Source organism: Hypanus sabinus, chromosome 19 (genome assembly GCF_030144855.1).
Source record: "Hypanus sabinus isolate sHypSab1 chromosome 19, sHypSab1.hap1, whole genome shotgun sequence".
In the NCBI taxonomy this organism is placed as follows: domain Eukaryota; kingdom Metazoa; phylum Chordata; class Chondrichthyes; order Myliobatiformes; family Dasyatidae; genus Hypanus; species Hypanus sabinus.
Window position 1 is genome coordinate 50,371,351 of NC_082724.1, and position 16,408 is coordinate 50,387,758.

The 16,408-nt window shown below is 42.6% G+C and overlaps 1 protein-coding gene across 7 annotated transcripts in view; it reads right to left on the reverse strand.

The window, feature by feature from the left end:
- The window catches only part of itpr1b (inositol 1,4,5-trisphosphate receptor, type 1b), a 531,527-nt gene that overhangs the window by 206,927 nt on the left and 308,192 nt on the right, over positions 1–16,408 (reverse strand). For all 7 annotated transcript variants that reach the window (XM_059944385.1, XM_059944380.1, XM_059944381.1 and 4 more), the window contains one exon: positions 15,983–16,173. In XM_059944385.1, the coding sequence (XP_059800368.1) occupies positions 15,983–16,173 (191 nt within the window). The remainder of the gene's footprint in view (positions 1–15,982; positions 16,174–16,408) is intronic.

A 16,408-nucleotide genomic window follows, 5' to 3' on the forward strand; every position in this document is an offset into this window, starting at 1 on the left:
CTTATTTCAGAGCGCTAGCTAATGAAGGCTAACATCCTAGGCTTTCCTATGCATGTATCATATGCACATTATCTACATGCATTACCTACTAAGGATTCATGGATTAAGACTCTGTGGTTTTTCTGTCAATACCCTCCAAGACCCACCGTTCATAGAACATGTCCTAACCTTATTAGTACTCCCACAATTGATTACATCACATTTCCCTGGATTAAACTGTCTCCAGATTTCAGCACATTTAACCAATACATTAATATTTCTCTGCTGCTTAACAACAACCTTCCACACCACAACAACTCTGCCAACCTTTGTGTCAGGTGTGAATGTATTAATCCTGTTTCCCAGATCCAGGTTATTCAAGCATGTTACACACAAGGGTCCTACCACCTGTTCCTCTGGGACACTACAAGTCCCAGGATTTCAACCACAAAAACACCCTCTTTACCACCATCCTCTTTTTCCTATGGTTAAGTCCATTTTAGATCCAATGAATCCTGGATCCCACCTGCCTTTGAATCAGTTTACAATGTTGTACAGTGTCAAAGGCTTCAGTAAAATCCATACAAAACACATCTATTGCCCTACCCTCATTGATTCACTGCAATACCTCTTCAAAGCATTCAGGTCACATTGGTCAGGCAAGAACTGCCCTTGATAAAGCCACATTGGCAGCCTCCAATTAGACCCTGTCTTTCTAAATGATCATTAGTCCTCTCTTTAAGAATTTTTTTTACCCAGCCCAACACTGACGTTAGGTTTTCTCACCAGCAGGCTAAACTTTGACCTTGCAGTGTGAACAAGGCAGCATTCTCCACAGCGGGGAAGGGTTCAGATAACAAAACACCAACTGAAACTATTCCATGAAATAGACAGGATGTAAAATTACTTCATTTCAACAGGAGGCTTGGAAGAACTCATAATGGATGCAAGATAATAAAGTACTAAAAATAATCAGTTTTAGGAGTAATAAAGGCAACTTGGACACTCTGCTGTTGCCCTTCAACTTTGTACCATACATTGTTTTAGCAATGTCATTATAACCTCGAGACCTTCAGCTGTTCAAAGTTGCTTTCTCCACCCAACTTCTTAGAATACAGGCTTGGCATTGACTCCTACATCCTGGGAACAGATTTTTTTTAAAAAGGTTGCTCCTTTTGTAGATCACATGCATTAAAAGTGTCCCACCCAGTGTCCACCCACACATGTAACCAATAAATATGTCAGAGCCCTGGAAAAAGTCCCTTACAAGCACTTCCTTATAAATATTAAACAAGAATGAAACTACTTCTTTTTACTACTACCTGCTCAAAAATCCCAACCACTCCCAGTCTACTGAAGCTTCAGCCTCTCAGTAAAACACAATTTTTCAAGAAATTTCAAGCCAGTGTTGACAGATAGTATTTCAGAATAGCCTACACCTTAAGTGCGTTAAAAAAACCACAGCACCATTAAGTCCAGGTGCAGTCGTAACTTCATTTGCACAAACAAGCTCTGCAACCTCTGTCCCGTAAGCTTGTCTTCTCCACCTTATTACAAATGGGAATCCCTCTCTGATCCCAATCGAAATGCTGCCAGTTTCAGCTCTTGTGCAATGCATTTGGGTCTTGTTAACAGGTTCCATGTTAGGCTAACAAATGCTCAGTACATAGGTCATGTAAGCTATCACACAAAGTCAACAGACAATTTATTTAAATCTACTGAATTGAGCATCGGCTAGGGAGCATTATGACGTCGTATCTGCATTCTGGTAAAAGATCTTTCCTCCTCACTGTCAACTTGACAAGGCTGTGTATGGTCACCATCTCAGCTTAGTGACTTAATTCCAGCAGTGATGTCTGTCACTTAACCAGCTGCAGGTTATAAAATTCACAAATGACATGGTAATTTAAGCTAGACTCAGCACCTCAGTAAAATCTATACAGGGTTTTAAACAATGCTTTTTGATGTAGCTTGGGCAAAACAATCATTGCTTACAATCATCGTGGAGTAGAGAACTTGCCTGAAACATTTCATTCAGAACTTGGAAAGCCCTGTATTCACTGCGTGGGTGATATGTGGAAGTTACCACCCAGCTTGATTTCAACCTGCAGCAACCTGTTCCCATGGCAACAGTGTCTAAACACAGAAGCTGGCACCATAGGAAAACAAGAGAATTTCATGATAATTATGCCCTCTCTTTCCCTTGACTGATCACACAAACAGCCCCCAACATGACGTAGCAATCTGCTGATTATTGTAGGTGATGTCTTGTGAATTGCAGGGTGGTGGGGTCAGGGAGTTCAAAGATAAAAGGCTTCTTGCTAACTTCGTTCAACAACTCATCTGGAAATTTTTGACAAAGTTGAATTCACTCTAGAATAGATTGTGACTGATTCTGTGGGATGGAGGGCGAGAGATACATTGGACAGTTCTTAGAAGGACCAGGCATGAAGGGCTGAATAGCCTCCCTTGCATGCAGTTTTGCAATAAAAGGGAACTAAAAATGTTCTTTATCAAAAGACTGACAACCCCTCTCGAATGGGTAGTTAGAACAGCTTTTAACATCATTTTACTGGAACAGCTATTCTAAGAAATGGTACGTGTGTTGTCAAATCCACAAAACTTGCCAGGGAATGTAAGAATTACTGCAGTGAGATCATCATCTCATCATCTGAGAAGTCTCCATGCACCATAATGAGTGGGTGCCGTGCAGGTTTTACGTGGACCACTTGATTTGAGTGGACTTACTCCAGATATCATGAGGAAAAAAAATGAGGCAGAGGGTGGCAGAGCAGGGAATGGAAAACTGGCCCAGGGGGTGAGGGGGGGAAGGATAGAAAGTGGAGAGCTGGTTGAGTGAGGTGGGGGGTTAAGAGGAGAGCAGAACCAGGGTGTGAGAGGGGGTTGGTAGGTGAGCCAGGGAGAGTGAGGAGAGTGAGGCAAATGATGGGAGAAAGGAGAACCGGGGTAAGGGGGGGCTGGATAGGGGATCAGGATGAGCAAGGGGTGTGGAAGAGGATAACCAAGGCAAGGGGGTGGTTAGAAGAGTGAGCGAGGGGGGACAAGAGCACAGTGAATGAAGCAGGGTATTGGATGGAGGCTGTGTTTTTCCACTGTACTTCAGTGCAGGTGACAATAATAGATTAATTCAGCAAAGCTGACCCGTCAACACAGATGGAACAGGGGGTCCTAGAATTCTGCAGTACACTTGAAACTTTCAGTCAGCAAGTCATCACTGCGTATGAACAGCGTGGCTTTGACAGGAACCAAAGGCCGTACCGAGTGGAAAGTTTTAATGAGGCCAATGTATATCTTACTGCTTCTCCTCCAGTCTCTCGTGTAACTGCAGTGTCTGACTCAGTACAAAACCAGCAGTCTGCTAATGGAAAATCCTAGAATGCTGATGCAGAGTTCAAGGCAGCCCACTCCAGCCGCTCCCTCCGACTTGTTGATAAGTTTAAGCTCACATGCCCTGCAGTTCAGCACCTCTATCATTCAAGTACTCGATGCATCTGGCAAGTTAACCATTAGTGAGTGATGATGAAAATGCCTGGGCTGTAGTCCAGCTGTCACAGCTGTTCAGATGCTGTTTATTGAAAATGTTTTCTTTTTGGGGTATTGGCGCAGTGACTGTTTTGGAATGTCGCACCACACAGGGAAGATTAAGTCGCTGGTGAAGCAGCCCCTCCCTGACAGGAAATCACAGTGCTGAAAAGGTGACTGTTAACTGTTGTGTTTTGTTCCAATCTGGGCCAACTCCAAGAAAAAAAATAATGAAATTACTTCTGCTTCTTACTGGCTTGTTTTCCCATAAACTGTGGATGCTTGTGACTGAGGAGATTGACGCTGGACATCAGTGCAGAAAAGCAGAGTTACCCCAACTCCACTGTTAAAGAGAGCTGGTTTAGTCTCTGACCTGTTGATGGGTGACTATGGATAATTCAGTTTCCTTGCAGTGTCCTCAGCAACTGAGATTAGACAGATGGGAATCACACTCTAAAACAACCTTCACTGAGCTCTACTTACTGCAACACACACAAAATGCCGGAGGAACTCAGCAAGCCAGGCAGCAGCTATGGAAAAGAGTGAACAGTTGACGCTTCAGTCCGACTCCCTTCATCATGACTGGTGAAGGATCTCAGCCTGAAATGGCGACTGTTTACACTTTTCCAAAGATGCTCCCTCCAGATCATGTTTCCAACATTTGGGAAGCGTTGGAGTTCCCAGGTGGGATAGATGTCCAGACTGCCAATTCTATGGCCAGTGAGCCCCAAGGAACATGTAACTACTACAGGGCTTAATTAAAGCTGCCCAGGTTCAAAGATCCATCGTTTTTTTTGGTATCTTAGTAACATCCAATTCTTCCTTGGTTAAAAAAAACTTATTACAATCAGAGTTTTGCCACCAGTCCATACAAAAACACAAAAAACAGACCTCTTCACAATGCGGAATTCCTTCTGCACACAGATACATGCTGTTCCCTTCAATATACTGTTTCTTTTACATCTCAGACACAGCAATCTGGACTCCTAAAATGCTCCATTTAGAAAGTAGGGAGGACTGAGAACAGTGCATATAGTGAAATGTGTTGCCTTTGCAGACAGGAGGCCATCTCCTCTTTGACAGAGCTTCCAACCATCTGCAATTGGCATGGGGACTCCAGGTAGTAAGGATTATTCATATAGACCCCATCATGAGAAGCATGATGAGAAGTCATAAAAACACACAAAAACAAGAATTGACGGCTGGGAAAGCCAGGTTCATCCAAGAAAGGAATGGGGAGTCTTTATGCTTCCCAGTGTCACAGAAGGGCAGATGTTCATGCTGAGTTCCCAGCTAGTTAGAGGCTGAGGGGCATCAGGGCAAAAGAGTTGGAAACATCCATTGAGTGAACTCTCCGTCACATGACTTAGTTTTACTTATCAAGAGATTTATTTTATCAAATATGTCATGGCACTGCAAAATTATATCCGGATACAATTTACATATGGTTCTTCCGCAATAAAAGAGTCTATTTGATAAAGTATTAAACAGGACCCTGATAGAAAAGGCAAAATTCACCATTGTAAATTGACTAGACAGAGAAGTGAGCACTTGTTATACAATTGCACATATGGAAGGTATATATAGCAAATCTCCAGATGTGCTTTAAGGTCTACTCCAGAAACAAAGTTACTTGGGCTTTCTTTCTTATTACAAACAGAAAGAGGCCATTCGGCCCTTTGGGTCCATTCCAACTTCCTGCAAAGCAATCCCTATGCAATCACATCAGGCTTGCCTTTGCCATCAGATGAACATTTCTTCCAATGCCAGAACATTCAACTATATGCAATCGGCTTGGGGTCTCTAAAGATTGTTCACCCAGACCCTACCATGAGCAACTCCAGGTAAACAATACCCCTGGCAGACTCCACACAGCTTGTTTACCACAGAAGCAGGTATACAAGATCATGAGGTGCGTAGACACAGCAAAAGCACAGTCTCTCTCTCCAAGAGGGGCTGCTACAAGGAAAAGGGCTTTCAGATCAGAGATGGGAGATTTAAAAGGGATAGCAGAGTCAGCTCCTTAACAGAAAGGGTGGTGTGCATCTGGACTAAGCTACCAGAGCTGGCATTTGAGGCAGGCACATTAGAAGCTTTTAAAAGCCATGTAGGTAAGTACGTGAACACGAGAAAATCTGCAGATACTGGAAATCCAAAGCAACACACACAAAACACTGGAGGAACTGAGTTGCCCAGGCCACATCTATGGAAAACAGTATGCAGTTGATGTTTTGGGCCGAGACCCTTCATCAGTCCTGGAGTCACAGTAAGAGGTGGGGGGCAGGGGAAGGGAAGTACAAGGTGGTGGTGATAGGTGAAACCGGGAGAGCGGAGGGGTGAAGTAAAGAGCTGGGAAGTTGACTGGTGAAAGAGATACAGGGCTGGAGAAGGGGGAATCTGATAGGAGAGGACAGGGCACCATGGAAGAAAGGGAAGGAGGAGGAGCACCAGAGGGAGGTGATAGGCTGGTAAGGGGAGAGGGCAAGAGGGGGAAACAGGAAATGGGGAATGGTGAAGGAGAGGAGGGGGAGGGACATTTACTGGAATTTCAAGAAATTGATATCAGGTTGGAGGCTAACCAGATGGGAGTACAAGGTGTTGCTCCTCCAACATGAGTGTAGCTCATCGTGGCAGTAGAAGAGGCTATAGACCAACATGCAGGAATGGGACTGGGAAGTAGGATTGAAATGGATGGCCACAGGAAGATCCTGTTTTTTCTGGCTGATGGAACGAAGGTGCTCGGCGAAGTGGTCTCCCAATCTACATCGGGTCTCATTCACATAAAGGAGGCCAGGACGGGAGCACTAGATACAACAGATGACCCCAACAGACTCACAGGTGAAGTATTGCCTCATCAGAAAGGACTACTTAGGGGCCCTGAATGGTAGTCAGGGATGTGCTGTGGGGACAGGCGTGGCACTTACTTCACTTACGAGGATAAGTATCACATTCCCCCTTCTTCAGCCCTTTATCCCTTTCAACCATCAACTCCCCAGCTCTCCCCTCCCCCAGTTTCACCCATCACCTACCATCTTGTACTTCTTCCTCCCCTCCCTCCACCGTCTTACTCCGATTTTCCTCTCGTTTCCCAGTCCTAACGAAAGGTCTTGGCCCGAAACATTGACTGTTTACTCTTCTCCAAAGATGCTGCCTGACCCGCTGAGCTCCTCCAGCATTTTGTGCGTGTTGCTTTAGTTACGCATATGGACAGGAGAGCTTTAGAGAGCTGTGGGCCCAACAGGACTAGCTCGCTGGGTAGCAATGTTGGCATGGATGAGTTAGGCCAGAAGGCCCATTCTTGTTCTGTACAACTCCATTCTCCTTTTGGTTTGTTTGCCAACTCAAGGGGCCATTTACACACCTAAGTAATCCTTCTCAGGTGCAAGAGGAAATCAGAGGTCAGTATTTAACCTGGGTCCTTGAGGCTTGGAGGCACTAACTGGTGACCAAGGGATAATCGCCAGCTCTCTGTGGGTGAGCAGATCCACCCACATCCTGGGGAAGTCCCCTGATGAGAAACACAGGCTCTGAGTAAACAATGCCCTCACATTGGCAGACTCCACACAGCCTGTTTACCAGAGGAGCAGGTATCCCCAATGAGCTCTTAGTCTGAAATTATAGCTCTGTCATATGCAGCAGCTGAGCTATGATGGGGGCTGCTGCCTTTACCCAGGGGAGTGAGGCTGTCAGAGCTCTTTCCTCCTCCAGTGAGCTTTCTGTTTCTACAGCTGTGCCAGTTAGTGTGGGTGGTGATGAAATATGCACTGCCTCCAACCCAAAGAGGCCAGACAGTGTCCTAGCTAACTACCAAACCCTCCATTACGAAGACCTGCACATTTACCCAAGATGCACTAGGCTGTCACCTCCCTGCTGTCTTGGGGTTGTACATGCTGACAGGTTTGAACAGAGGAAGTGAGGAGGAGAATTTGGTAATGAGATACAAAATTAAACACATTACTAACAGACACCTTTTGGCAACCACTGCACCAGAACCCTACGACATAATTCCAATTATTAGAATGCCCAGCAGGTATTGATCAAGGTCACCCCTCACATTCTAATTCAATAGATGTCCCAGCTCATCAGACAATAACTACGACATTTGCAAAGTTACTCCTTTTCTCCCCCCCCCCATTCTCCAACGATGAGCCAACTCACATCATTTCAAAAATGAAGACGACTCAAGAGCTTATTAAAAAAAAGCCTCCCACTTGAAAAGCTCTGGTGTGCTGCAGAATGAGTGAGAACACAGGATATAAATAGAAGTTATATAATATCTCTTTGTTGATTTCAGTGCTGGAGAGAAAAACGAATGACCTTGTTTTGAGACTCAGCAGCCTGCGCCTAACTGTTCATAGGTTTGATTCCCATATTTGGAGATCATCTGACTAGAGCCCTCCTGTTAAGCATGTGAAAGCCTGAAAAGGCTGTTATGCAAGGGCTTCAGGTTTCCACGGTTTTTAGGATTTAATGATGACCAACTCACGCCAAAGCTGTGCAACAGAGAAGATTCATGGGGATAAATTTAATCTGGCCAAGCTATCAGCCAAGTCTGTGCAGCCAATCCCAAGTGGTGTCTCCTTTATTTGAGACTGTTCCCAGGGCTAACAGATCACCTTCATCCAAGCACTGCCCTGGCACTGTGCAGATCTCATTCTCTTTACTGAATTGCGCACAAGCCTTTTGTGAAACTGGGACCTATGCAATCAGAACTTGTTCGAAAAGTTGCTTGTCACTTTATACCATGGGCTCAGAACAATAAACACCCCTGCCCCCAAGTAAAAGGCTAAGCAAGCCCCTGCTTGTTACAACTACTCTCCCAGTCAGATCTCTTTCTTTGTTACAAGGTTATAAAGAATAAATAATCCAGTTTCGGGAGTGGCAATTACCAAGCCAAGTTTCATGCAAAGCAGCTGATTGGTGACTGCTGAATATTGAAACAGCCAGTAAGACACTCAATCATCCCTTGCAAATATTGCATGTGGAAACCAAAATAGACTATGTCTGGACATTCTTTGTATTACATTTTGCCAAGGTCAAGACTGTTCATTCAATGCTTCACTCAGTACTGCTAGAACTCCAGTTTATGGGATACATTCCCCTCTCAAAGTTTCAGGCTATCAAAACCCAATTACAGAAGTGTACAAAGATTACGAAGTTTTAAAAAAATATATATTCTGCTAACTGATGCATGCAGTTTCTTGGCCAAGATTCTGGGAACTGAACTGTATCTTTGATGCTATCTGCATCTGTGCATTGTAAAAAAAAATCTTTTCCAAACACATTTTGCCAAACAACAATTTCAAGTAAGTGGCTGGTCCCATGACTTGCATAGCTTGCTTACAAACCCAGATTAGAAGAGGGAAGTACATGTTTTTTTACTTAGGGGCAATAGCTGAGTATTAACTTCATGGCTTAGTTCTTGGGATGGTAACAGAACTAACTGATGGGAGGGTATGTTTTAGTTCTGGGGGTTTGCTTCAAGTTTTCTGAACAATTGCCAAGTTTTCCAGGTTTTTCCTGAAAGTTTGCCACTCCATTTATAGATGGGGGGGGGGGTTGAGGGCAATGTGGTAGAAATTACATCTATGCCTCGGCCAGCCCAGGATATCACATCTGGTGGGGGTTTTCCTTCTGCCACCCGAGATCCATAACAGTAGCAGCTGATGGTATCATAATCTTTACTTCACAGTAGCAGCTGTAGCAGTCTGAATGGATGCTCTTCATTAACCCACATATCCCAGTGCTACTCATCCAACTGTAGGTTAGGTAGCCAGAGAGGATGGCACTCTACTGGCAAATCTAACAGGCAGAGCTTAATAAAAAGTACAAGATAGACTTCCACATTTTAGACCCCAAAAACAAATAGCACAATGAGATGAAATTCATTCAGGTGGTTAATTTGCTCAAGCCATGGACAACTGCCCCATTATTCTAGGTTTCCTATGACTGCTACATCAATTCCCTATCCTACTCCAACTTCTCTGTGACATCCTGGGATGGTTATAACAAGGCACAAAGCAAGCCTGAATGATCCATAGCTTTCTTTTGGGTATGTTGTACCAAATTGCCAATTTGAGAAATCTGATTTCTCTGTCTATATCAGAACTGGCCATTTTGTCTATAATAATGCTTCCATTTTCTTCTCTCTCTATTGACAAAGCCCTGTATTTGGCTACATTTTATATGCTTATTTGTATTATCACTTTCCAACTACTCTGATTAATCACAACTTGCTCCCACAACAACTCTGGTCTCAACTAATCACAGACATTCCCTTTGCCTCATTCATTCTTCACTACTTCCCTAAAACTGCTTTTCTCTCTTTTCCAGTTCTGACAAAGGTTTACTGACCCAAAACACCATCTCCTTGTACAAATATTGCCTGAGTGAATGGTTCCAGCATTTTCTGTTTCTAAGTTATTTCAGACTTCTAGCATCAACAGTTTTGGTTATATTTTAATCTCCCCCACAATGGACTTCCAGATAAATCCACGTTCAGTTAAGTTAGGAAGTTAATGCAGCGAGGAGGTATCAAAATATGATCAAAACACTTTGGAAAAATGTATAAAGAAAGCTTTCTTTATAATTACAATTCACACAATTTGAAATATTTCAGGAGCTCTGGGCAGCAAAAACAGCACACTTCAGATAACAAATAGGGCGAGCCAGATTGGAACTGGTAATTGTTCACTCCATTTGAGAGTACCATAAAATATCTAGTACATTTGGTTATACAAAGGGCCATTTAAAAAGATATTCTACATCTTGCTGGTGTTCAAAAGAATGTCTTGCTCCTTTAGATGCTTGGCTCACTAAAAGGTGGCACTAGTTTTATAAGGGTTAAGAAAAATGTGAAACATAACATGGAACCACTTCATACCAATTTAATTTTGTAGCATCTATTTTGTTTGCGGGGGAGGGGGGGATATTGATAACCAGGAACAACATGCCATTGCTTCACAATTTAACCAAGAATATTCCTTGGGTGCACTGTAAGCATTTAAGCAAAGCTGATATTTATTCACCATTCCTAGCTGCCCCCATGAAGCGATAGTGACCCAGCTTCAATCTCTGCATTCTTTATGATGCTGTTTAATAGGGAGATACGCAACTTTAGCTAGGCAACAAAGCATTTTCAAATCACGATACCAGATAAATTCAGAACAATTTGGAGGCAACATTTTCCATGCATCTGCTGGGTGTGACCTCTGCAAGTTCTGCATCAACCAGCTGAAAGCATATAAAACTTTCAATCATTCTTAATCCTGAGAGATTATCCTAGGCGATTGCATCTAGGCTAGTGCAGTTTTCAGATTTAGTCAATTATGTCAGCAACTCAATTATTTACTACAACTCAATTAGAAAGAAAATTATACACCTTAACTAAGGTTCAAGACTGGGGAGACGAGTTTTACAAGTACTGTAGATGGGCTTTGCATACTGGAAACATGTTTAAACCATAATGTTATATTGTAGCGGTGTGCTACACTGCAATAACGACACGGAGTCGGTGAGCTGCAGTTGCAAAAGAGATTTATTCAAACTTCGCCGCCTCGCTTTAAAGCCTTCCTGATCCCACCCTCCCCAGGCGGGAATGCTGTAGGGGACGCGTATTCACAGTCCCGTCCCGCGCGCGGGCTTTCCCCCTTGCTGGTGAAGCAGGCTTGGCGCCCTCTTTTGGGACCTGCCTCAATGCCGGCGCGCGCCGCTTTGTGAGCCAGTTCAAGTGCGCTGGGAAGTGGATCACCACAATATCTTCTAACTGGGAACATGGCAGTTTTCTGACTCCAATTCAAATTAAGCTTTAGGCAACTCATTTTGTTCACATCAGATCTGGCCATTCTTGCTGGAATTTATCTGTGATACTGGGTGTCTATTCAGTCTGTGCAACATATAGCAGAGACAAAGAAACATAATTACCCTCTAAATGGCCATTTACCATTTGACCTTCCAACATAGATATTCCCTTTGCAACACTAATGAATCTGCAGATACTGGAAATAGATAAAAACACAAAATGCTGGCAGAACTCAGCAGGCCAGACAGCATCTATGGAAGGAGGTAGTGATGACGTTTTGGGCCGAAACATTGCCACTACCTCCTCCCATAGATGCTGTCTGGCCTGCTGAGTTCTGCCAGCATTTTATGTTTTTAGATATTCCCTTTGTCTGTTTTAGCCTCCTCACACCTCCACTTTTCCAGTTCTGTTGGAAGGACTAAAGTTGAAACATTAAATCTGTCTTCCTGCAGATGCTGACTCATCACTGAGCATTTCTGTTTCTACTTCAGCTTTTCAGCATTTATGGGTTATTTTTCATTCCCATTTGCTGTCACATCGTATTGTTGTATACACTAGGAAGAACAACCCTGAATTGTGTTGAAGTTCTCACCCTATCAAAGTAGAGAATCTTCCCTCCCATTCTTGACAAATCCAACCATGGGCTGCTTGAGCAACTTGGACAGGTATAAAAACAATGCTCCCAATTTACCCTAAATTGCCCATAACTGATCATGATATTCTTGCTTGAGATCCAAATGACAACTTGAGATGCATTGCAAATATTCCTGCCATACTCTTGGCTAACAAAGTTCAGCCAAACTACCAATTATAAAATGTAATGCAAGCTCAAGTCTCAATTACCTGGGCTTCTGACGGTTGCTTAGAAAGCTGAATCTCACCTAAAGGTCTTAATAATCAGACCTGATGAGCCAAATGGCCTAATTCTGTTCCTATCTCTCATGGTCTAAAATTCAATTTTCCCTTCTACCACTTATAATCAGCCTGATAATAATTATTAATTTCTGAATTTGTGACAAGCTTTCACATTTTTTTCTTCCCAGGTCCTTTCTAAACTTTCTTTCATCTCTAGCCCTTTACTGTTCCCACCTACTTGGCTTCACCAATCACTTTTAGCATATCCTCCTTCCCCTCCCCCCACCTTTTTATTCTGGCTTCTTCCCCCTTCCTTTCCAATACTGATGAAGGGTCTCAGCCCAAAACATTTACTATTTATTCATTTCCAATTATGCTGTTTGATCTGCTGAGTTCATCCAGCATTTTGAGTGTGTTGCCCTTTACAAACTCAACTCTAAATTTTCTGGGCTTGAGGGGAAGGTGGGAAATAGTTTTGCCTGTAGCCTGTCAGCATAAAGATTGAAAACTTTGTTCTATTTAAATGTAACTTCATTTGAATTGACCAAGACACAAGTTAATAAGTCTTGGTAAACTTAATTCTACATCTACACATTACACTGAATTACACTGTGACGGAGCACACTTGAACTTTGCCACAGCTTATGGGATAACTATAAGAATCCTTTATGGACTTTAGTTTAATGAACTTTGGAGGGTTGTAGCTCAGTATTGGCATTTCCCAGGCACCAATGCCTTAATATGGGATTCTTGACTGATTAAATTACTGGTATCACACAGAAAAGACATGCATGCTCTAAAGCAATATTAGAAAAGAGGGAAAAGTTCATCTGTTCACCAACCCAGTGGTAGATTGGTTGGATAAAGAGAGGGAAATGAAGCTTTAAATAACACTGTACATTCCAGAGAGATGAAAAAAGATGGGGAGAGCACAAAGGTAGTTTGCTCTCCACTCAATATTCCTCCCTATTCTCCATCAGTCTCCTTTCATTGTTAGAGTGATGAACTTTCAAAGATCATTCCCTAAAACAAAATATCAGTACCATATTTTGAAAAATACTTAAAAAGTTAGAAATAAAATTGCATCAATTAAAATAGAGCCAAACATTCCTATTTCCCCTTTACTTCTCGACTGTAAAGTTGTTGAGAGCCAGCAGGATTCATCATTAGGGAAAGCACAGAAACCCAGAAAGATTTTCAGGAGGCGAAAAAAAAAATCACAGGTTCAATTTTTAAATCGCCATCACTGCATGCGTGGTTGGATCCCATTCAAAGAACGCCTCTCACGAAAAGCCAAAGCTAAGAACCCTTAGGAGTGCACTTAAAAAGTCATGATACACTCATGGTCACAGAGTCTCAGTACCGGGTAACTAGGAAGGTAACGAGGTTTTGATCGTCTCTGTATGCTCTTCTGCTTTGCCCAATATCTTCTTCATGCATCAGATCCGCTAATCTAGCACCTGTCTATCTTCCACAACCACAGGGAAGTGGGAGGAAAGGAAACGGAGAAAGAAATCCCAGTACATCACGGGAGAAGAAAGGGGAACAATTAGGGAGAAATACAAAATATTGTTCAGAGAAATCATCTTATTTCGAGATTCAGCATGATATCAGCCCTCTTGGCCCAACAAGCCTGCATTGCCCAATTACACTCATGTGGCTAATTAACCGACTAACCTATACACACGTAGAGAAAACCAGAGTACCAGGAGTAAACACACACTGTTACGGGGAGGACGTACAAACTCCTTACAGATGGCAGCGGGAATTAAACCCGGGCTGCTGGTGCTGTGACAGCGTTATGATAACCACTGTGCTACCAGGCCACAACCCACTGAAATTGCAAAATGGTTATTGGCAAGGAGCTGAGGCCAGCTTCCCACAATTTTCATCCCACACAGAAACCCAATAATGTCATCACTGGAAATCTGTGGACTTGTCAAAGAGATCACGTGTAAGCTAGATAGTTTTGCAATACCCTTGGGTTACATCAGCAACTTATTCTCATAGATTTTATAGATGAGATTTAGTCAATGCTTCCTTTACAGTTGCAGGACTTCACTCTCACAACACTTCACATTCTGGTGAAAAAGTAACTGTTCTCTCCATCCTTGCTCCAACAACATTCAATCACAGACAGTCAAACTGCACACTCATTAGGCAGAAGAGAATTTCAAAACAGAATTACTGTTACTCAAAGGTAAAATATCAAAAGACCAATACAAAATTAGAAATTATGCTAGTGTCATTAAAAATATTACAATTTATTTTAGATTCAGATTCATTTTATCAAATGTATATGGAAATATACATTGAAATGCGCCATTTGCGATTACAACCAACATAACCTAAGGATTTCTGGGAGCAACTTACAAGTGTTGCCACACAACCAATGCTCATACATTAGTTTTAATATGGAAAATAATTCCAAGACACTTCACAGTAGTGAGATCAAACAAAGCTGCCAATTAGTCACTCTCTTGGCTCGAGCTTTGTGGATCACCCATGGGAAAGAAGGGTCAAGGTTTGGGGAGATAATTTCAAACCCTAATGGAGTGATTAAAACCTAGGGACAGCCATGAGTCTTTATTTAAAGTATAGAAGAAACTGTTTCAGAGCCAGGGTGTAGCAAGTTCATAGAGGGACTTAAAAGGCTTGGAAATATTTAAATTAAAACTGCACAAGGCATTGGTGAGGCCAAATTTGGAGTATTGTGTGCAGTTCTGGTCACCGAATTATGGGAAAGATGTCAACAAAATAGAGAGAGTACAGAGAAGATTTACTAGAATGCTACCTGGGTTTCAGCACCTAAGTTACAGAGAAAGGTTGAACAAGTTAGGTCTTTATTCTTTGGAGCGTAGAAGGTTGAGGGGGGACTTGATAGAGGTATTTAAAATTATGAGGGGGATAGATAGAGTTGACGTGGATAGGCTTTTTCCATTGATAGTAGGGGAGATTCAAACAAGAGGACATGAGTTGAGAGTTAAGGGGCAAAAGCATAGAGGTAACATGAGGGGGAACTTCTTTACTCAGAGTGGTAGCTGTGTGGAACGAGCTTCCAGTAGAAGTGATAGAGGCAGTAAATTGGATAGGTATATGGATAAGAAAGGAATGAAAAGTTATGGGCTGATTGCAGGTCGCTGGGACTAGGTAAGAGTAAGTGTTTGGCATGGACCAGAAGGGCCGAGATGGCCTGTTTCTGTGCTGTAATTGTTATATGGTTATATAGTTATAGCTTTGGTCAGACTGCATCTGAAATTTGTGCTCAGATCTTGGCTTCTTATCTGAAGGATTGTGCAACTCAAGACTCACCTGGCTGATTCCCTGGAATGTGCAGGTTGATGAATGAGGAGGTTGTCCTAATAGGAGAGGACTTCATTTGTGAGTTTTCTGAATAACAATAGACAACCTCTTGATTTCTTATGGGTTTGTACCTACAACCAGGGACTAGTCTCAAAGTAAGGGACTAATCATTTAGGACTGAGACAGGAAGAAATTTCTTGGTGGATGGAGGAATCTTTGGAATTCTCTGCACATCACTGCTGTGGAGATTCAGTCACTAAGTATATTCCATATGGATCTTCAAGAATGTGGGGTTAGTGCAAGAGAGTGGTGCTGAGGAAGACAATGAGGTATGAACTTGAACAGCATAGCAGCTGGGAAGGGAAATATGTCCTGCTTCTGGTTCAATTTCTCATGTTCTCGTTTGAAAGCAAAACTAAAAATAAGTTTGTTGTCTGACATTCATATGGTACAATTGACTTTTGGGTGAATAACAAAAGCACAGTTCACCAATGTACTTACCTGAATTGTAGTATTGCCTCCTTCCAACAGAGCAATTGCAAGTAATATACTTTCATGGAAGACTCGGTCACTGGTTGCATTCATTATGAGGTCTATAACGAGGTCAGATGCTCCTTCCTTATCCAAATGACACTGTACTTCAGCAAGACTCATCTCACCTCGACTCAACGTGCCAGGTCCACCCCCGCCTCCTGAAACATATATGACAGGCTCATTAACCCAACACAACAAATTGACCTCTTCCACAACAAAATCCAGTGGAACAAAAATGCTTGGCATTCCCTCAACCCCTACTCTCTGACCTCATTCAGCCTTAAAACACAGATCACCACACCTGTCGATCTGGGACCCTCTATCAGAATCAGGTTTAATATCCCTTAGATAGGTCATGAAACTTTTTGCTTTGCTGGCAGCAGTACAGTGCCA